The sequence below is a fragment of the Theileria equi genome, chromosome 1 (assembly GCF_000342415.1).
Source record: "Theileria equi strain WA chromosome 1, complete sequence".
Lineage (NCBI taxonomy): Eukaryota > Apicomplexa > Aconoidasida > Piroplasmida > Theileriidae > Theileria > Theileria equi.
Genome location: NC_021366.1, coordinates 3,013,257 through 3,033,820, shown reverse-complemented (window position 1 = coordinate 3,033,820; position 20,564 = coordinate 3,013,257). Strand labels below are relative to the sequence as shown.

Genomic DNA, 20,564 nt, shown 5'->3' with positions numbered 1-20,564 from the left:
CTCCTAGGGGGTCCCAGGCAACTCTAGACGGCCAAAGTCCAGAATGCATACATTTCAAGGGTAGCATAGAATATAAATGAGTTACAAGCCAACAATTATAGTACGGGTTCGAGTTTCTCAGTTGAGAATGCTTTGATGAGTTCGCTTGGGTCAGCAGCTTCAAAGGAAATCTTGTGAGTTACTTCAAAGAGCGGGAACAATGCCGCCTTACCGCAAGCCTTCAAGATCTCATGGACTTCAGCGCAGGTAGAAACTCCCTGCAACTTTTGACCATTGAGGAATTCCTTCTCAATCTCTTCCCATGGTCTTGCGCCCTTGTGGCGTGCGAACTCAGCTGCACATCTGACGTTTCTGCCACCAATGCAAGTAGTAATGAGATCAGCTACACCAGCACTCTCAAATACAACGTCTTTAGAGACAGCTGGGAAGAATTCCTCGGCAAAACGATGAATCTCCTTGAGACCAATACGAATAATAGCTGCCTTAGTGTTAGATCCCAAACCCAAACCGTCACAGAAACCAGCAGAAAGAGCAACGACATTCTTGATAGCGCCGTAAATCTGAATGCCAGTTGGATCCTTTATGCAGCTAATTTTGAAGTAGGGCCTGTCGAATAATCTTTGCCAGACGCGAGCTTGTTCGACATCAGCACATCCAATAGTGGCTTCGCTGAATTCCTCATTTGCGATGCAAGTCGCAACATTAGCACCAGACAAAGCTGCGCATGGAATACCCAATTCCTCCTCAATAATGTCAGAAATGAGTACAGGCTTATTATCCAAAATTGCAACACCCTTAATCAAACTAATTGCTACAGCATCTGGTTTCAAGTTTCCACTAGCCTTGATTTTAGCAGCGGTAGACTACAAATTGTTGTTTCGCAATGCATATAACTTACCTTGACAAATTGATGAGGAATGACAAAAATGAACAAGTCAGCATCCTTCACACACTCATTCAAATCTGGGACAGCAACCAAGTTGTGTGGGAGTTTGATTGATGGAAGGTACTTTTTATTCTCATGGAGAGTGTTGATCATCTCACTCAATTTCATTCCATCAACTTGTTCCTCCAAAACCCACATGCGGACCTGAATATCAGTGTAACAGTGAATACGTGTAGTTAAAATCTAGAAAGGTAGAATCTGTACGAAAGCGAAAAGATTACAAGGAAGGTATAAAGGGGAAGTGCAAGCATTGGTGTATTCCGGGTTAATTTAATCTAAGATGCTTGAGTTTGCTTAGTAATAACATTCCAAGAGTACTTCCATAGACTTCTAAATCTGTCTAACCCAAGGGTCTCCATTACGACTCTTATAGTACTTAAACCCAGCGAAGCCAGCTAAACCGGATATCACAGTAGCGATACCTCCAAAGACATACTTATCACCAGGAAGGGTTTGAGAATTTCCAAGAGAGGGTGAGGCTTCTTGACGAGCAGCAACTTCAGCTTTTTGTTGAGAAACTTGAGGAGCAAGTTGAGAAGATTCATCAGTAGTAATAGTTTCAGGAGCTTTAGGAGGACAAAGAGGTAGACCACATCCGGCCTTGCCTAGTAGAGTCACAAGTTTTCCCCAGCTTTGACAGTTAAGGCTCTCAAAATCTTTGGGTGTTATGCTGTTGAGGTTATCTGGAACTTCTTTCCATGTATAGCCATCATTAGAAACTGTCTTCTTGAACCAGCTATCAACTTTTGGGTTTTCACCAGTTGACTCTACGTAGATAAGTACTAGGTTCTGCCTCTCTCCGTAGTATAATGCACAGATCTCAACTGGACCGGGTATCGGCTGTCCCTTAAAAGTTATGGTCCTGATGGTATGTGAGGCACCAATCTCTTGAAATACAATGCCTGTCAGTTTATAATTACTACCAGTAATAGTACGTTTTTTGGCTGTAATAGTACTTGAGCTCTGATGTTCTTTACAGGAAACAGTGACCTTTTCATGTCCATTCTCTAGGTTGTTTTGTGAGAGATCAATGGATACTTCTTTACTACCCATTATTGACAGGGTATATAGACCATGATGCTCTATACCTCCTGGAGAAATCCATACTCCATTATTAGAGTTCCACCTCCACTTTAAGCCTGGTCAGCAGTCTACATCTGGATCAAGTAGTTCCTCCATCTAGCCGTACTTCCTCATCCAACCATCCATCCTCCCTCACAACTAGCTCACCGTCAGAGAGACTATCCACAGACCATCCTACACATTCCGTTGAGACCTAGGAATCCGCCTTTATACTATTTCCAACGACATCTTTGCGAGTACAGTTCGTACTTTTGCATTCATTCAACTTACCGTGTCATCAAACAAATCGAACTTTGCTGCATTTTCTGAAATGGTCTTTGCTGCGGCGGTTCCCCAATTACCGCAGCCGACGACAGTTACTTTCTTTCCGGGTGCCATTGTAGAGTAGACTAATTTTGTCAAATTGGGTCCTATTTCCGTAGAGTACAAGTTCTTGGAACAAAAACGATAAATCTCGAGATTTTTGTTTGTAGAGAAGATGTTTTGGGTGATGCTTTTGCAAAATGTACGCGTACTGATGCAAATGCAGCCAAAAACTGACATAAACTAATGTGTGTTGATTATATGTGACGTATAAACACACCTTTTTATAACGATCGAAGATACCGCCGAAAAACGTTTGGCTTCCTCGTCCTTGAAGAAAAATGGGAGTTGAGTTGACCTCCTCCCCCAGTGGAAAATTCTGCCACACCCCACCCATAACTCTCCATTCCCTCAGGCCAGAAAATCAAGAGGTTACAAACAAAATTTTTAATAGATTTGGTATATATGACAAGCTCGTAGCTACACATTGCCGCTACAAGTGAAGATTCTGACCCTCCACGGGACCTAGGGCTAGATTCGCAGGATGCTGTTGATTTAGACGGTTTTAAGCAGAAAATTTACAGAAATTTTAGGAAATATTGACATATACTTTCAATAGTGCGGCATAGCTGGCCATAAGTTTGTTGTATACAGAGGAACCATAGATCTAGAGTTCATTTTTCTATACTCGTAAAGAAAGGCACGGATTCCAGGCAAAGATATATACAATTCTGGAGGGTCAAAGGCTGAAAGTTGTTCTAAACATCTCGCCCTGGAGCTATCCATGGTAGCAAAGTGTACGTGTTAACCATTTGCTTTACTTGGAAACTCATACAAAATCGCAGACGTGTTTGACCAAAACAACCATGGCTTCGTCCAAGAGACGATACTCTTCGAGATCTAGAAGCAGACAAAGATCACCAAGCCGTTCTAGACGACGTTATTCATCCTCGTTGTCATCTTCTTCTGATTCACGTTTGTTTTTATTCCATATGCACACTTATCGTTATTCAGGATATAGAAAAGATGCGAGAGATAGGCGGAGAAGATCCCCAGAGAAGGATTCTAGGTACAGAAAAATACATTCAACCAGTAGACGCAGCCATGACAGCAGCTCTACTGATCGTAGACATACTAAATTAAGATTTAACAATAATGAAAAAAAACAGACCTACGGAAGACGCGGATCATCCAGTGAAAGTTATGGTAGACGTTCTATCCGATCAAGACACCATAATCGAGAGAGCTATAGCAGACGTTACAGTCGAGAAAGGAAGCGATCACTCAGCTCCGAGAAAAGTGATGTGTCTGACACCAGTATCGCAAGCATACGCAATTCATATTCCAAGGTTTGTTGGCCATAGCTACTATCCCTTTGGAATCCCATTCAGAATTACAAAAATGTACAGGATTATCGCGGTGTTTTAATACAAGGCTCTAGAGGAACCAGTTATCGCAATCCTTCCCCTACATGTTAGTTTAAAGAATGTACATCTTTGCAAACATATATTCTTTGTCCTAACAAAAATTTCTAGTGGAGGAAGGAGAAATTGAGGAAAAGGAAGAGGATCTTTTGAATGAGGACGATGATATTGAGGCATTTTTGGAAAATAGAAGGAAACAACGGCAAGAGTTGCTCAAGAAACACAAACTTTTGGTAGCCGCCGAGACTTGCGTAAATAAAGATCCTGACGTTGCATATGTGGGCCAGGATAAAATTGAGGATATGCCAAATACTCCAAATTCCAATATTGAAGTAAAAACAGATGAGTGTAAAGAGGTTAAATGTGAAAATTTTGTTGAAGATATAAAGCAGTCCAAGGAAATTACAGTACCAGTATTTCAGGGATTTACCATCCAAAAGAGTTATAAATCTCCGCAACCCGTAGAGAAACGATGTTTGAATCCATTTTCCTGTATATTTATGCGAGGTGAGGATGACTTTTCCAAGAGTGAACATGTATCAAATATCGACGAAGAGGAAGTTCCCAGTCCTCGCGATGAACCTACCACTGCAGACACTATAGCAAATGATGAAAATGTCGAGCATCTCGTAACACATGAAACTTCCGATACTTGTAGTGATGTGGCAAAGGATCTTATTACATCCGAAAAGAGCGAGGCATCCGCTGAAGTGGAAAACAAAGAAAATGTCCAAACAAACGCATATACAGAACTACAACGCAAAATCATGCAAGATAAGTTAAAATTGCGCAATTTTGTGATTAAAATGAAGGAGCAGCATGATGAAACGTTGGATGAAGATGGTCAAGCTGCGGAGGAGGAAGAGGAAGATGATGACGACGATGTCGATATGTTTTCTCTTGTTACTGGTGATGACGAAAAGAGTTCAAGGAAAAAGAAGAGGGTGGTTAAACCGCGTAATACCAAAGGAGTATTGGAAAACAGATCGTTGGCTGAAAACTGGAATGATTCAGAAGGCTACTATCAAGCGACAATTGGAGAAATGTTAAATTCTCGTTATCGCGTACTATCCGAAATGGCAGGAAAGGGGGTATTTTCTTCTGTGTTGGAATGTTTTGACCTTGAAAACAATGTAAATGTAGCCATTAAAATTATTAGAAATAATGACATGATGATACGCGCAGCTGAAAAGGAAATGGGAATTTTAAAGACATTAAATGAATCGGATACAAAAGATAAGCGTAACATTGTACGATTATTGGACACATTTGAATATAGAGGGCACTTTTGCATGGTGTTTCAATGGCTCTGGGGAAATCTTCGAACAGGTCTCAAGAGGTTTGTTTGTGTACACGTATATTATGAATATAAATTTCCACCTGATTGTTGGCTAAAAGAGTTGTTTTCGTTTCACATCATACCAACTCTCTACTCACACCAGTTGAGACATTAATGGATTACTACCATGGAAGGATGAGTGAATTACTAAAATAGAGGGAAGCCAGTGGAGGGATGAGGATTATAGAAGAATTAAAGATACCACGAAAGTGGCAATGTGGACTTGTAGATGGATAAAAATGTAGATGACAGATTGTAGAGATGAGAGATACAGTTCGTTTCTATATGTAGTCGTTGATATTTTCAATAAGAATGGGTATACTCATCCCACTTGTGGCTACACGATAAAACCTAAGGTGAAACTCGGAGATCCAAGGAAGGAATTCAAAACATACATACACTCCTTGCCAGCCTGGGGATTTAATGAACTGTTTTATTATCTAGGTAGAATCGACTACAACAAAACCGAGCAAGCTGGATTTCATAATCTTAAGTCTTGCCATACAGATGTTGCAGTCTACTACTGGAGTCATGATGATGCTAATTTCTGTCCCTTACTCATTAGACTTACTAGAGGATCTTGGTTCTCGTATTATCATGAATACTATATTCCCACGGGTATAGGTTCTAACGATTGGAGAAAATATAGTGGTATAGGAAAGAATTTTTACAAGGGACTTACAAATATTGTTAATGAGGAGGCTTTTAAAAAGGTAGTTACTCTAAACCTCAGCAAGATTACTGGAACATATGCATTTAATGGAGAAGCAAGTTCAGATATTAATAAGGATGTAAAGATACAGGTTTCAGGACCAACAGATGTACACGGAAAGTATAACAAATACACTCACAACCTTGTAGGAGGAGGTGGATCAATGAGTATAGTCTCCACAAAACATAATAATAAATTTCTCAACTTCAAAGAATCAGTGCTTGGTACCACGTATTTTAATGCCCATGTCTACTACTCCAATAAGGATGGTGAACATAAGAAGCCTCTAATTCTGGAACTTGGTCATAATGCATTTTACAAACTAGAGGGTGGTGAAAAGTGGATTCATGATAATAGTATAAAGTCTGGTAATCTAGAAACGCATCTTCAAAATTTCAGTGGAGCACACATTATAAACGTTTCAAACACTGGAAATCAGTATATCTGTACTTCTTCCGGTTGTAGTACTCAGATTAAGGTAGAAAGACATCAAGATAACACTCACAAATACAGTAGATACAAACATAACCTTGAGGGAAATGGATCATTTTCCGTTTCCTCCTTTGTTGGATCTGGTAATAAATCTCAAACAGGTCTTTCCTCTCCAACTGATATAACTGAGCTTTTTGTCTATTTCCATAAAACGGGGAATGAGCCACTCTTAATTTTCTATGGATCTGGAGGGAACAGAAAATGTTTTAAGAAGGTTAAAGGCAATGATAATGAATGGGTAGAGGTAACTGGAAGTAATGTTCCACAGAATTCTAGTGACCATGCTGGAATTCAGAAGCTACTTACGGAAGCAGAATCTACACAAGTAACCATTCAACTTGAACAGGTACCTTCTTCATCTGAAACTAGCTATAAATCTAATGAGAGTGAAACAATTGAGATTAGGACAGGTGTTGCTGATGTAAGTGGCTACTCACGGATTACACATACTGCAAAAGATAATGCGACATTTACAATCAAGAATGTCATGCATAATGGTACTCCACTTACTGGTATACAAGCATCTGGCAAACCACTTGATAGTTTTTCAGTATTCTATGCTAATTCAGACTCTAAAGGTTCCAAACCACTGCTAATAGAACTGACTGTCAAGGATACTACTAAAACTACTCATGAATATTGGCAAAGGCCTACTGGAGATGTTGCATGGACCAAATTGGAGAGGAAGGACAACGAAGTTGAAGAAACAGATCCACTTGATGGTGAGGAACTAAAGGAAACTCTGGATACACTTAAGAGTGTGCACATTTCTGAGTCATCTAATACAGGTGTTATAGCTGGTGGTGTTACAGGAGGCCTAGGAGTTACCGGAGGTCTCGTCGGTGTTACTATATGGAAATGGCCTTCTCTACTTGCACGACTAATCGCTCGTCTGTAATGTACTGCAGGAAGAACGTCCTCATCTCTGCCAATAGGCAGTACTAGGACCAAGAGACACTCCCCTCTAGACTATTCTCTTGTTGGTATACTGGAGTGCTAGGACTTATCCCTGTGATTTTACTGAGAAATTAATGCCTTAAAGAATGTTGACCATTTATTCCAATTCTTTTACTGCCAACATAATTATACATTTCACTTATTCTTACAACACTCATATTTAGACACGGGAAAGGTCATGGCCTAAGGCTCTCTTGTGTTCGTTCATTCGCCAAAAAATTATTCGTAGCTCTGTGGCATCTGAAAAAATGCAAGGTTATGCATGCTGACTGTAAGTTTTTACATCTATGCGAGGTTTTTACCTGCCTGTTTCTGCTCTCAACATTAACTTTTTAGTAAAACCAGACAATATATTAGTGGATGAGGGTCTTTCTATTTTAAAGGTTTGTGACCTTGGAAGTGCTAGTGACGAATCCGAGAATGACATTACTGCTTATCTGGTCAGTAGATTTTATAGAGCTCCAGAAATTATCCTTGGCTGCAAGTATGATTGTAAAATTGATACATGGAGTGCTGCTGTTACACTCTATGAAATTGCTACAGGAGAAATCTTATTTCCGGTATGTTTATGTCTTGTTTGCATGTTGACAACACCTACATTTCTCGTGTTTGCACACGTTCAATATGATTTAGGGACGCACAAATAACCACATGTTGAAACTAATTATGGAGTTCAAAGGTAAAGTCCCTGGGAAGATGATAAAGAGCGGTCAGTTTGCCTTCCAACATTTTAACGAAAAGATGGACTTTATATATGTTTTGCGCGATAATTTCACAAGGATGGATGTCACACAAATCGTCCAAGATCTGAGGCCAACACGAAGCATCACGGAATCTTTGATTGAAAAGTACTCATGGGCAACTAACGGCTCGGGGGAACGGGAACTTATGATAAAGAAGATCCGCCAGCTCGGAGACCTACTAGAGAAGGCTCTTGTCATTGATCCTCTCAAAAGAATTACACCTGATAAAGCGCTTGAGCATCCCTTTATAAGGGAGGCTTGTCACTTTTAAAATTTTTACCACTATCTCGTTCCTTTCACTACATACCCACCTCTGTCACCATACACACTTGTAGGCACTTTTCTCTATTACCAGAAATCGCACTGTATATCATTATTTATCATCAAATTTCGTGTATGTCCCTGGATGCGGAATCCCGGGGATTCGTCGACATTGGAGAACTAAAAGAGGTTTGTTTTTGTAATTTACCATTATAAACACATTTTATTACGTCTCCAGTTTACAGGTCACGCAAAAAGAATCAGTATAAAGAATAGACAGGGTACTTATCACCATTTCACGCAATTTTGTCTTTAGTCGCCATCTGGATACATAACGGTGAAGTATTTGCCATCGATGCCAATTGCTACCATTCTGCGGGAGCATTAGAACATGTTTGTTTACGTCTCTGTAACTCTAATTTGTTATATGTAGCACACTGAAGATATTGAAGATGTCCTCGGCCACCCCTGCATAAGATGCCCTCAACACAAATACATTATATCGCTAAAAACCGGAGAATCATTTTATCAGTCCGTAAAGGTAGATAAAGATGAAACCACTGGAGCTAGAAAAATCGTTCCTACTGGGTGGAAATCCAAGGGAATCATGCAAAGGACTCATGAAACTTTGGTAGTAAATGGTCGAGTTTACGTCAAGGTGGATTGCTTTCAGGGAGAAATACCCTCGGACAAGTATGCCTATCTAAACATTAGGCGCTAATTTGTAGAATCGAAGGTGTTAACGTTTTGGGTAATTTGGAAGGTTACGCTACTTTACAATTTTGCAAAAACTAATCCACACTAGTGGCTGTCTACGGGGGACTGATAGCGAAGAAGTACCGCTACAAATACAGCAAATTTGAACTAAAAATAAAACCAGGAGGACCAAGAACTCCAGAGTAACTTTGGAGGACAAGATACAAACGTAGATCCTCCTACAGGTCTAGCCTCTAATATTATTCACAAAAGAACGCAGCTAGTGATAAAGTTCCTCTCATGCTTGAGTTTGTGCCAAAGGGTGGTAGAAAAGAGTCCAAGTGATATCACAGCACTGATGTAAGTGGGATCGATTTGTGACCTACTACCGATTCTGAATTCTATAGTTACAATAAAGGAGGTAGACCTCTGAGAAGCCTACAACTAGATTTGACAATGTTAGACACCTGCTTAACAACGAAGTTACCATGGATCTTAGCACGGGTATATTCACGAGTAGGAACAATTGCTGTTGCTAAAAATGTGCTGGTGGTGGTCAAGGAAAGGTAACTGTTACTCCTGGATCAGTTAAAGGTGCTTCTCAAATTCCCTACTACAAGCATCATATTCCACAGTGTGGATATAAAAAGGATGTGCTGCAACCGATGGAATCTCAGTCTCAGAATTTTTACCCTTCCATTACAAGGGTGTAATATGATGGTCACCCTCTTTGTATAATTACGAAAATACCTTTACTATGGACCTTAACATCATTACAACAAAGATTCTCTGGGTTTTATTGCAAAGTATGTAAGAAAGAGTAACGTACGGAGAGCGCAACTTGTTATAACCAATGGAGCTTAATGTGTATGCTATTGTCGTAGAGGATAATTTAGAATAGTGATAGAACCTCCAATAATTTATACAGTTGAGTGTTTTGGCAAGTTTTGTAGGATATCACTGGATACGCTCATTCTTCCTTCCACATCAAGAACATCACATTCACGATTCCTCACTCTCCATCCTCATGGTACAAGGTTAAATTGTACTTTCATGAATATCTAGATTCTTACAGAGACGAAACATTGTCAATGGCTCACTAATCTGTCATGATTAGAGAATGGAAGTTATTATTCCCCATATGTAATCTAGAGATTATTTATATTGGCGCTATGGCTAGTCTGGAAGAGGAAGAAGAATGAGGATTCAGACGCTTCTCCTCTTCCTCCTATTTTATGGGAAAGTCATAGCCTTGGAGACTGCCATACCTGATGCTCCAGCGGTCTTTGCTGGAGCTACTCTGGACGTTGCTACTCCAGATTATTCTACTATAGAAAAGTACGAATATAGGCTACATCACGTGAAGACACCATCGTATACAGCAAAGCCTGGTTATTTTATAGAAAAGGTGGTAGAAGGAGATGCTACCGTCTGTGAGTGTTTTCCAAAGGGAGCATTCATCAAAGTCACACGATGCTATAGAAAAGACCTATTTGACATTATCCATGTATATACTATAGATTTAAATGGTACAAAGAATGCCTGCTATTTTCTCAAGAAGGATGGTAAGTGGTCTTCTCTCAAAGAAGAGGAATTCTATGACCACTTTAATGCACTCTCAATCATTAATCATGAATTTAATGACAAGATACTCGATATCTCCAAAGCTTCTAGTGATTTGGAATTGTACGTTAATGAATCGCCAAAGTCCCCCTTTGCAGTTTATGGGACCAGAAGCACATGTAGAGTCAAGAAAATTAAGACCAAAAGGAGATTTGGTACCACAATATGGAAGAGAGAGAATGATGAATGGTGTACCAAACTCACCTTTTATCCCAGAGAGGGAGATCATAAACTCCTCTGGATAGTCACCAAGGATCCTTATGAGAATGAGAATATCCTCTACTACTCCAAGATGAGTGGGTCATGGAAGTCTGTTGACAAGAATGGGTATCTGGAAGACTTAGCAAAGGCTGGCTTTGACAAGTCAACCTTTGATGATAGGGTTACTCTGGACATATCCAACGTTGACGATAAATTCTTCTTCATTGACAAATACCAAGTTGACATTGTAGGACTGAACAGGTACCATGTTCTTCCGGGATTTAGAATGAACAAGGTTGTTGACGGCAAGGAGACTATTTGGGAGTCTTCGGATGATAGATTCTCTATCCACTTAAGATTCAATGAAAGAGGACCAGATATTTCACTTGGTGCTCTATTTACCACGAATGCTAGAAAAGAGCACAAGATCATTTACCTCCGAAAAATGAATGGAAAGTGGGTGACAATCACAAAGGATGAGTACTATGATGTTCTTTCAGGAAGGGATAGCCCTATTTATACTCATGAAGTAGACAAGCCAGATATAGTCATGAGTAGTTTTAAGAACAAGCAGGGTCTACGGATTGCTACCTATGCCTCCAAAGTGGAGAAGGCAAATGGAGATGTAATTCTGACGCATGGGCTCCGTGGACACTTTCTTGCTGATTTTCTTACCTTTGACATTGACTGGAACTATGAGCATTATGGCTTCGAGATATTTCCCTACGGCAGTATTTTTGATGAGCCAGTGACTGTCAAGAAGGTATCCAATGCAGAACGCTATAGATCCTACTTTGAGTACAAGACCCTGGAAGGAATGAATCCGCTAGACATTCTTCACAGGTCTCAATACAGGACTACATTTGTAGAGGCTCTTAATAGACTTGGGTATAATGTCTACTGCTATGACCATCAGTCACATGGGTTCTCTGAGGCAAAAACTGAAAATAGATGTCATGTCAAGAAATTCATGGATTATATTTATGATTTACTTCAGTTTGTGAGTATAGTGAAAAGAGGTAAGTTTGGAGATCCTAATGAAAAGTGGGATGAAAATAGCCTCTACAAGAGTTATACCACTGATAAAAAGACATTCTTGTTCGGATTTTCAATGGGTGGTAATGTCATATTACGGGCAGTTCAGGAGTTCCACAAGCATGCAGAAGGGGGAGCAGGGCTTACAGACGGCGTCATCGCCACCTCTTGCATGCTAAATATTGATCCATACTTGGATAAATGGTACAAAAGGGCAGTAAAACCATTCCTTAGGTTGCCAGCATTCTTTTCGCCAGGGTCCAATGCTTGGTTACAGTCTCCGTACGATGTAGAAATCCAATTTGAAAGGTTTAATGATTACAATACAGACCCATTTTACTATACTGACATACTTACATGTAAAACAGGAGTAGACTTTTTTGACGCGTGTGAGCATCCCTACAAGGATGAGAATATGGCACACTATCCAAAGAATTTGCCATCCTTGTTTGTACATAGTACAAATGACAATCATTGTGACATAAAGGGTCCAAGGAAGATGGTTAATAAGAGACTCAAGGATAGTAAAGTTGCCAAACTAGTAGAGTGGAAAGGATGTGGACACCATATGCTTGCTGTTCAACTAGTTCCTATGTTGGTACCATTGTTGGAAAAGTGGCTAAATGAACACTTTCCAGAAACGGTGAATATGAAGAGACCATTACAGGTTACTCAGAAGAAACTCCGTAATGTTGTACCTAAAGAAGTCGTTACACGACTAGAAGGAACTACTCTTGACCTCTCTAACCCAGACTCTTCTTTATTCTCTCTGGCTGACGATCCAATTCATGGAGTGAGTCATAAGGCATTTGTTCCCAAGGATGGATCTTCTGTAGTGACTATAGTGGACGACGGAGATACCATTTGGACTTCTACAGGCCCTAAAGAAGGATGCACAGGTGCCTACTTATTCTCCAGGGAAGGACACTCTTCTCTTCTCAGTGTCTATACAAGGGGTGCCGGAGATGAGACCTTTTGTTTTGAGAAAGTTGATGGAGCATGGAAGAATGTGGACAAGCTGAAATTTGAAACTAAACTTCGCTCAATGAAGGACCTTTCTGCACCCGCCGGTGAAGAGCATAGAGAGGAAGATATGATTTGCTGAGATTTAACGCTGTCAATAGAACATCATACTATTCTATTTAAACACTGTGCGAAAAGTTTTTGTAATTTTAATCAAATAGGAAGACTTATAGCTAAACACATCACGCAAAAGTTGTATAAACACTTGTCAATGCAGTACTGCCTTGTGGGCGGAGGAATCCAGACGGTTGTCTGTGGTCCCTATGGACCCTAATTTCTGCTATACACATCCATATGTGTTCGCCACCTCTCTGTAACTGCTGAGTATCCGATCCATTGCATCTGGGAAGAGAGAAATTTCCTCACTCTGGTGGAATAATCTGCGGGACCTCCCCATGGCCCTTCCCCCTCAGTTTATTCCTTATCAGGAGTACTCACTGGATCATCAATGCAGTTTATCGTGGCCATAAAGGCAGTGTAGTATTACGGTAGTTGGATGAGTAAAGATTCATAGGTACAAGGAGGAGAATCGGCAATAATCTGGGCATCGAGTCACTAATTTTCATACAGACGAACTAGCGGACTATTTTAGTGGAAGGATAACATAAGATAAGCTTGTGAGTGACTGATGGACTGGAATGTGCTTCTATATGCAGACACTGCAGCAATACCCTGGAGATGCCTATCCTGTGAAGGTAGATCTGGGCCTTACTATTGAGGATTCATAGAGACGAGATACTGTAAGAGGGATAGTACTTTTAACACTCCAGTAGCAGCTCTGCAAACTGTATAATCTCGAGACACGGCCCACTAATTCACTTGGTGGACCGAGGCAGCTTCTTTGTATAAATGTACCTATTACTCATCATGGAGTTGGCAATAAAGTAAGGCTACAAGGACATGTACACATCTTATAGGAAGGATACTATAGGCTCTTAAGGATGTCAAACATGCAATAATTCCTCGGAGGTGTTACTGAGAGACTGATCACTTGTTTATCCAGTAGTCCAAAGAGTTACTTCTTCATCTGGCATAGGTTTTCAAGGAATCTCCAAAGATATCTCCCGGTCTCCCTTATAGACCTCTTTATTCAAAAATTACCCTGAGCGCTATTCTTTATCATCATCTCAATCTTCTCTCTGCCATTTAGAAGGCCTTTTGTTACTTCCCCGTCTACTCTCAGACTATGGTAGATTTATGATAAGTTGGAACTCCCAGTAATTATAGATTCTTGGTATAGAAGACCAATCTCCATCAAATAGACATTTAAATTTGGTAACTTCATTTTGCATACATTGTCATTAATTACAGTTTTTCTGAAAGCAACCAATAAACACCATCATATTCAACATCCTCTTGTCCACAAAGACCATTATCTCGCTAAACTATTCAATTTTGTACCTCCCATTGAACTTGCAGGATGGGTCCTCTCATCTCTTCATCCTCTCTACTGCACAGATTCAGATGAAACCAAGGGATATTCAACACTCAATACCATTTTATCCTAAAGAATATGTATACTAAACATAAGATTTACCACTGAAGAGATGATTTTCTTCTTTAGAAGCCGGCAACACCCCCATCTTCTTCCGCATTCTGAATGGGCACAGGGTCCCTTTGCAACGCCTTCGTCCAAAACTATCTTTACTTAATCTGTACCCTTTGTTTTCATCCATACCTCCTTCATCCCTAGCCAATATTCATCATTGTCGGTGGTCGTCTTCCATCTGTACCATCTCTCAACTTGTGTTAGGGCGGTCAGTATGGATGAGGATCCCTAGTCTCTTATTCATCACTTTCCTCTGTCAAGTATGTTATGGCAAGGGTGGTAATAAAGTCCTCCATAGGCCCTGTAAAAACAATGTCCAGAACAAGGCTAAGGCTCAGCAGCAAAAAGAATCTATTCCTGTGGCTGATCTAAAATCCAAAGTAGATTCTTCACTATTTGATGAAGGAGAAGAGAATGGCATTAAGGTTCTTAAGTTAAAGGCTAAGGAAGGTACTTCTACTAACAAGCTCACGTTCGACAATTTGACAGTTTGGGAAGATTCTCAAACTCCTTGCTCTTCCGCTGTCATATATATGAATGGAAGCGTGCCTGATCTTGCCGTTATAAAGACTAAAGGCAGTAGTGGTGAGGAATCCACAGTATACAGATACTATGATGGTAAAGAATGGAAGAAGGATAAGGAGAAACAACATAATGACAGACTCAAGGAACTACAAGATGCTGCTAAACTAAGAGAATCTCCAAAAGCTACCAGTGGTAATACAGAAGAGGCTAGAGCTAAAGAAGCTGAGAAAGTTGCTCAAGAAGGAAATAATGAAGATGCTAAACAGTCTACTATCCAGGATACGCACAATCCAGATTCTCAACCTTCAGATGAACAACTGTCTAGTAAACCTGATCACAAGACTAATGAATCAGCCAAGAAGGAACAGGAAGCTTCAGCTGATAAACCTGTAGAGGCACCTGCTCCTAAACCAGCCGAACCTGTCGAAAAACCAAAGCAAGCCGTTTCACAAGGACAAACAGCCAGGCATAATACACAATGTAGTCAACAGGAGAATAAACCAGAGTCTGTTCCTGAAGCTACCCAGGAATCTCAGCAACCAGCTCAGCAGAAAACTCCTAAATCAACTCAACTAGTTCCTCAGGAAACTCCCAAATATAATACACCTACTGCTACAAGACAATCTTTGGGGACATCTGTACTGCAATCTCAACTTTCTAGGCCAGAACCACCTCAAGCAAAGACTCCTCTCCCAGGAGTAAAACCTGTTACACAAACTGCAGTTGGAAGGGGTACTACTAAAGTAACCGTAAACTCCAAGCCTAGTGCTCGTCCAGACATTGAGGATGTTGGCGAGGACCTGGAAGAAGATTTAAAGCATGTCAAGGCGTATCATGAGAACATGCAAGAAACTATCAAGACTACCCTTGAGGTAACTAGTACTGCGGAGCCTAAAGAGAAGCCTTTGGAGTACAAGATGGACATGACCTTGGTCACTGTGGTAAGGTCTACTGAGGGAACTCTTTCAGTGGTTACCTATACAGCCAAGCAAGATGCCAATATACCCCTACTCTTGCATGATAAGAAGCTTGTTTGGAAAAGTATAGACAGCATGAATAACAAGGATACTCTGGTAAAGGCAACAGTCTACCTTGGATCTGGCGGACCACTAGCTGCCAACTTGACATACAAGAGAGTCACGGAAAGCACTACAAAGGAGTACTGTAAACTAGTAAGGGGTAAGTGGACCTTTGTTGACAAGAGTTCCCTAGAAAGGACATTTGATGAGGTTGGTGAGCTACCCGGTAACTCTAATGCATCTGCCTATAGAACAAAGGTAGACTCTACTCTCTTTGACATACAGGTGGGAAAATACGAGGGAATACCAGTATTAAACTGCATTGCCAAAAAGGATGTAAAGGTACCCAAACTTGTTTACGACGGCAAAGAAGTATGGCAAGCTGATGGAAATCAATCTTGTTCATCAGCCACTTTTTACTTTGGAAAGTCTGGTATCATTGGTGTATCCTTTACCCATAACAGTATAGAAGAGACTCTCCATGACTGTTTCCGTGTCTTTAGCAACGACAAGTGGGAGGGTGTAAACGGTGACTATTATGAAAGGGTACTTTATGAAGCCAAGAATCCAGAGACTCCCGTAGCTACTGCGTCTGAGAATACCAAATCCAAGATCTTCATTGACACCGCCAAGTTTACCGTAGTTAGTGACATGGAGGATACAGTCCCAGTCCTAAAATGCACAGCTGGAAATGGTGCCTCTAAACTTACCTATGGATCTGATACAATATGGCCAGGTAAGAAGGATGTAATGTGTCTTTCAGCTCTCTTGTATATGGATGGAGAGAAGCCTACTCTTGCGGTACTTGTTACCAGGGATAATAAGAACAAGCAGGGAACAGTCTATAGATACCATGATGGTAAGAAGTGGAAGAATGGTAAAGAAGGAACTCATAAGAAGAAGTTTGAGGAGCTAAAGAAGACCATTGAGAATAGGATTAAACAACACCATCTTCTAATAGCTAGTAGAACAGTAGACATTGCCAAATTTGATGCTAATAAAGGTCAATCATTCGACTATACCGTTGATAACGTCCCCGTAAAGATGTTTATTCCAAAGGACAACGTTACAATAAATAGACTTGTGAATGGCGGGGCTTACCTCTGGAGCACTGAGAATGGCAAGTGTACTATCATAATGCTATATCTCAAGGATAATAAACCGAAGTTAGTCTACATTGTCCGATTCATCCAGGGAGACAGTTACAGCGGTTTTTACAAGAAGGATGAAGATGGTAAATGGACAGAAACTGAGGACTTTGATTACGAGTTCAAGAAGATAAGGACTGCTCCTACATCCTCATCTCAATTTACTCTTGACATTTCCTCAGTTTCTGATACCACTGGATGCAGAATATTCCAAGCTTCACTATATGGAATAGACACTCGCTTCTACTCTCCAAATAGTGGCCATCATGCATCCTCTATTGCACATAATGGAGCATCCGTATGGACTCCTGAGGAAGGAGAAAGATGCACATTTGTGACATCCTATCTCAAGGATGGACAAGAACACTTGTTTCGTATGACAGTCAAGAATACCAATGATAAAAGCTCCATGAAGTACTTTGAGAAGTGTAACAGTGGATGGAGGAATATCACTAAGGAAGACTTTAATACCAAACGTGACTCTCTGAAAAGTGATGCTTATAGACCAAAAAATATCAAAGAAATCACTCCAGTTTCTCAACCTGATCAAAAGTCTACTCAACCATCCAAGAGAGCTCCGGTAAAGGAGACACTCCTTGACATTGGTCGACCAGATCCACAAAGCTATAGATCATTTGACTATGCACTGGATGATGTTCCAACTAGACTCATAGTTACAGTGAAGGAACAACCAAACAAGGTAGTACTTGGACAAGAAACTCTATGGTCTACTGATGACACTGGAAGATGTAGCTACTGTACCGTCCATATAAAGGATAAGAAACCAGTACTAATCTACATGTCTGGAAGATCCTTCTCATTGTACCTACTAAAGACTGATGGTGGATGGAAATCCATTGACAACTACAGTGAGGAGTTTGCTAAGCTTAGACTTGCCGTACCCTCACCATCCTCATTCTCCCTTGACATCTCTACTAACCAGGATACAGGACAATGTAGAGTATTTGAGACACTCTTCAATAAGGTTAATACTCGTTTCTATGTTCCAAAGGCTGGAAGGTATGCCACTAGTGTTTCTAATGGACAAGCTGTACTATGGAAGGGTGATAAAGAGAAAGCAATCCTGGTGAGACTCTACCCATCTGATAATCCTACCTTGTTACACATACTCTCTAAAGATACTGATGGAACATTCAAACACCAGTACCTTGTCAAGGGTGCCAATACATGGGAATCTATTACCAAGGACGTTCACGATAGACTACTCTCTGAAATCAAGGCTACTGCACCTGGTAAACATACAGACGTTGGTAAGCTCAGACAAGAACTGATGGAGTCACAGGCCTCTCTTGATAAACTAGTAGAATCCAAGAAATTTACAGACTGTGATGGACCAGAGGATCCTTCCATTCTTGACATTGTCCACTATGAGGAGTCCAACGCCCATATAGTTACCAACTGTACATTAGATGGTTATCCTACTACAGTCCTTATTCCTGACAATGGCAGCATTAAGAAGGTAGTCTATGGAAGTCTTACAATCTGGGAAGGTGCTGAAAAGGAGGAATGTAAGTACTTAATGGTCCACTACGTCTACAGTATACCAGCATTTGCATACCTCATCAAAGGGTCAGACAGGGATGTAGATTTATACTTTGCAAACAAGGGAGATAAGTGGGAAGAGATCCAGGTAGACTACGTTAGAAAACTTAATGAACTTCGTAGGGAAAAGAAACCAGCCTCCGGAGACTATGTGATAGACATCAATAATACTACTAGTGATGAAAAGTGCAAAGTTTATAGCTATACAATAGATGGGCTTCTGACATACTCATACTATCCGCATCAAGAAGTTACAGTGAAGAAGATAATGGAAGGAAGTAAGGATGTTTGGAACGGTGGTGGAAGATGTCTTTACTTGACAGTAAGTTATGTTAATAGTACACCTGTGTTGGTATATTTTGTAGCATTGGATGGATATAAACCTGAGTATACATTTTACAAGAAAGGTTCAAATGGTAAATGGTCAAGCTGCCACGACCAGGGTTATAAAGACGAATGGAATAAACTAATTAATAAGAAAGATACATCAGCTGGGGACAAAGAAATATCAGATATGAAACAAGAGAGACTTAAAAAGGTTGCACATGTTAGAACTCTGGGTAGAGACTGTATTATAAATGCCAGGGATATATCTCTCCATGAAACGTACAGAGTCATAAAGACCTTCATAAACAGTATTCCTGCTCTCGTATACGTTCCTGGACCGACTTTTAATTTCAATAAAATTACTTTGGACAATATCAAGTTTTCCCATAGTTGTCTGGGAGACAAATTTAAAGGTCTATGTACATTTCTGAAGGACAATGAACTCTCAATAATGCACCTTAAAAGGATCTATAAAAAAGAAGGTAGGGATGAGTACGTTGACTTTAAAAACACTAACGGAAGGTGTAGTTCTGCTAATATTGAAGCATTAAAGTCCCATAAACACTCCAGGTTCATCTTCTCACTGGATATATCCCGTAGAGGAAGCTTTGGATGCAAATTTATGAGCTTCCGCAATAACGGTGTTGTAACTCATTCCCACATTGTTAATGCTGGCTATACATCTAATATGGTTACTGATGGAGTTCTTGTTCTTTGGAAGGGTGATGCTGATGAAAAGTGTTTATATGCTCTTACCAGTTTCCTGGATGGCATTCCCGTACTACTAAACATTTTTGTGCGACTATCTGATGGTAAACTGGAACATTACTATTTCTATAACCATGGAGAATGGACAATTGCTAGCAATCTGGACTACAAGGCTATACTGGAGGATCTTTCTGACACCATTAAATCTAGGTTGTCTGAGTCCATTGACAGGGACAACAGAGAAGTGCTCAGTCTAGATGTCGCCAAGGTAGATACTGGCAAGTATACCATGGAGACTACAAAGCTTAGAGTGCTTACCAGCATCAAGTATAGTCCACCAGAGAACAGCCGTGTTACCAAGGTTGTCTTCGGCAATGACTCTCTATGGCAGACTCTCAAGGCTAGTGTCCAATGTAACTTTGCCGTCATTACCTATAGAGGAATATCCATAGAACTTGCTCAACTGTGTATTATGGATGGCTGCGAAAAGTATATGCACTTTGAGATGGAGGATGGTAGACTAAGTAGCATTACAGCTGAGGAGTACAATGATGCCTTATCAAGACTAGACTCTGGAGATGGTGCATCTGATGAAGACTTTGAGTTCATTCTTTCTACCATAGACACTCTGGATCTCATGACTACAGCTGAACTGGACTTTGAGATTGACAGGTTCCAGCTGGATACTCTCTCTTCTGCATTCTACCTACCACTACATAAACATACCATTGGCAGAGTAGTACTTGGGAAGGCATTATGGACCAGTGGTAACTCCAAGTGTCTCTACGTCAGTACATTCTCCACTGAGAAGTCCAGATAGTCACTGAGGATGAGACTCTCCACTTTGGTAGACTGGATAATGGACTCACCAAGGTACCAAAGGAAAA

At 40.4% G+C, this 20,564-nt stretch overlaps 5 protein-coding genes across 5 annotated transcripts; 4 read left to right on the top strand and 1 right to left on the bottom strand.

The window, feature by feature from the left end:
- Positions 1 to 84: 84 nt before the first annotated feature.
- On the bottom strand, positions 85 to 2,669 carry BEWA_031480 (glycerol-3-phosphate dehydrogenase, putative). The gene is made up of 4 exons (XM_004829904.1): positions 2,613 to 2,669; positions 2,300 to 2,575; positions 899 to 1,090; positions 85 to 863 (listed from the first exon to the last, which is right to left on the bottom strand). The coding sequence occupies exons 2-4, from the start codon at positions 2,570 to 2,572 to the stop codon at positions 96 to 98; spliced, it is 1,233 nt and encodes a 410-aa protein (XP_004829961.1). The 5' UTR covers positions 2,573 to 2,575; positions 2,613 to 2,669; the 3' UTR covers positions 85 to 95.
- A 529-nt stretch (positions 2,670 to 3,198) lies between these two features.
- Positions 3,199 to 8,270, top strand: BEWA_031470 (protein kinase domain containing protein; the record flags this gene model as incomplete). The annotated part of the gene is made up of 7 exons (XM_004829903.1): positions 3,199 to 3,271; positions 3,347 to 3,681; positions 3,742 to 3,781; positions 3,868 to 5,095; positions 7,421 to 7,527; positions 7,593 to 7,816; positions 7,890 to 8,270. 7 exons carry the CDS (start codon positions 3,199 to 3,201, stop codon positions 8,268 to 8,270), a joined length of 2,388 nt encoding a protein of 795 aa, XP_004829960.1.
- A 125-nt stretch (positions 8,271 to 8,395) lies between these two features.
- Positions 8,396 to 8,981, top strand: BEWA_031460 (hypothetical protein; the record flags this gene model as incomplete). The annotated part of the gene is made up of 4 exons (XM_004829902.1): positions 8,396 to 8,449; positions 8,499 to 8,541; positions 8,577 to 8,653; positions 8,694 to 8,981. The coding sequence occupies 4 exons, from the start codon at positions 8,396 to 8,398 to the stop codon at positions 8,979 to 8,981; spliced, it is 462 nt and encodes a 153-aa protein (XP_004829959.1).
- Positions 8,982 to 10,154: 1,173 nt separating this feature from the next.
- On the top strand, positions 10,155 to 13,094 carry BEWA_031450 (hypothetical protein; the record flags this gene model as incomplete). The annotated part of the gene is made up of 1 exon (XM_004829901.1): positions 10,155 to 13,094. The coding sequence occupies one exon, from the start codon at positions 10,155 to 10,157 to the stop codon at positions 12,918 to 12,920; it is 2,766 nt and encodes a 921-aa protein (XP_004829958.1). The 3' UTR covers positions 12,921 to 13,094.
- Positions 13,095 to 14,605: 1,511 nt separating this feature from the next.
- On the top strand, positions 14,606 to 20,497 carry BEWA_031440 (hypothetical protein; the record flags this gene model as incomplete). Its single annotated transcript, XM_004829900.1, has 1 exon — positions 14,606 to 20,497. One exon carries the CDS (start codon positions 14,606 to 14,608, stop codon positions 20,495 to 20,497), a length of 5,892 nt encoding a protein of 1,963 aa, XP_004829957.1.
- Between the last annotated feature and the right edge of the window lie 67 nt (positions 20,498 to 20,564).

Bases quoted from the DNA above. Each gene is read 5' to 3' on its own strand.
- BEWA_031480 (XM_004829904.1), bottom strand. From the start codon at position 2,572: ATGTCAGTTTTTGGCTGCATTTGCATCAGTACGCGTACATTTTGCAAA. The intron at 1,091-2,299 runs GTAAGTTGAATG...ACTGATATTCAG, and splicing joins TCGATTTGTTTGATGACACG to GTCCGCATGTGGGTTTTGGA. The intron at 864-898 runs GTAAGTTATATG...AACAATTTGTAG, and splicing joins TTCCTCATCAATTTGTCAAG to TCTACCGCTGCTAAAATCAA.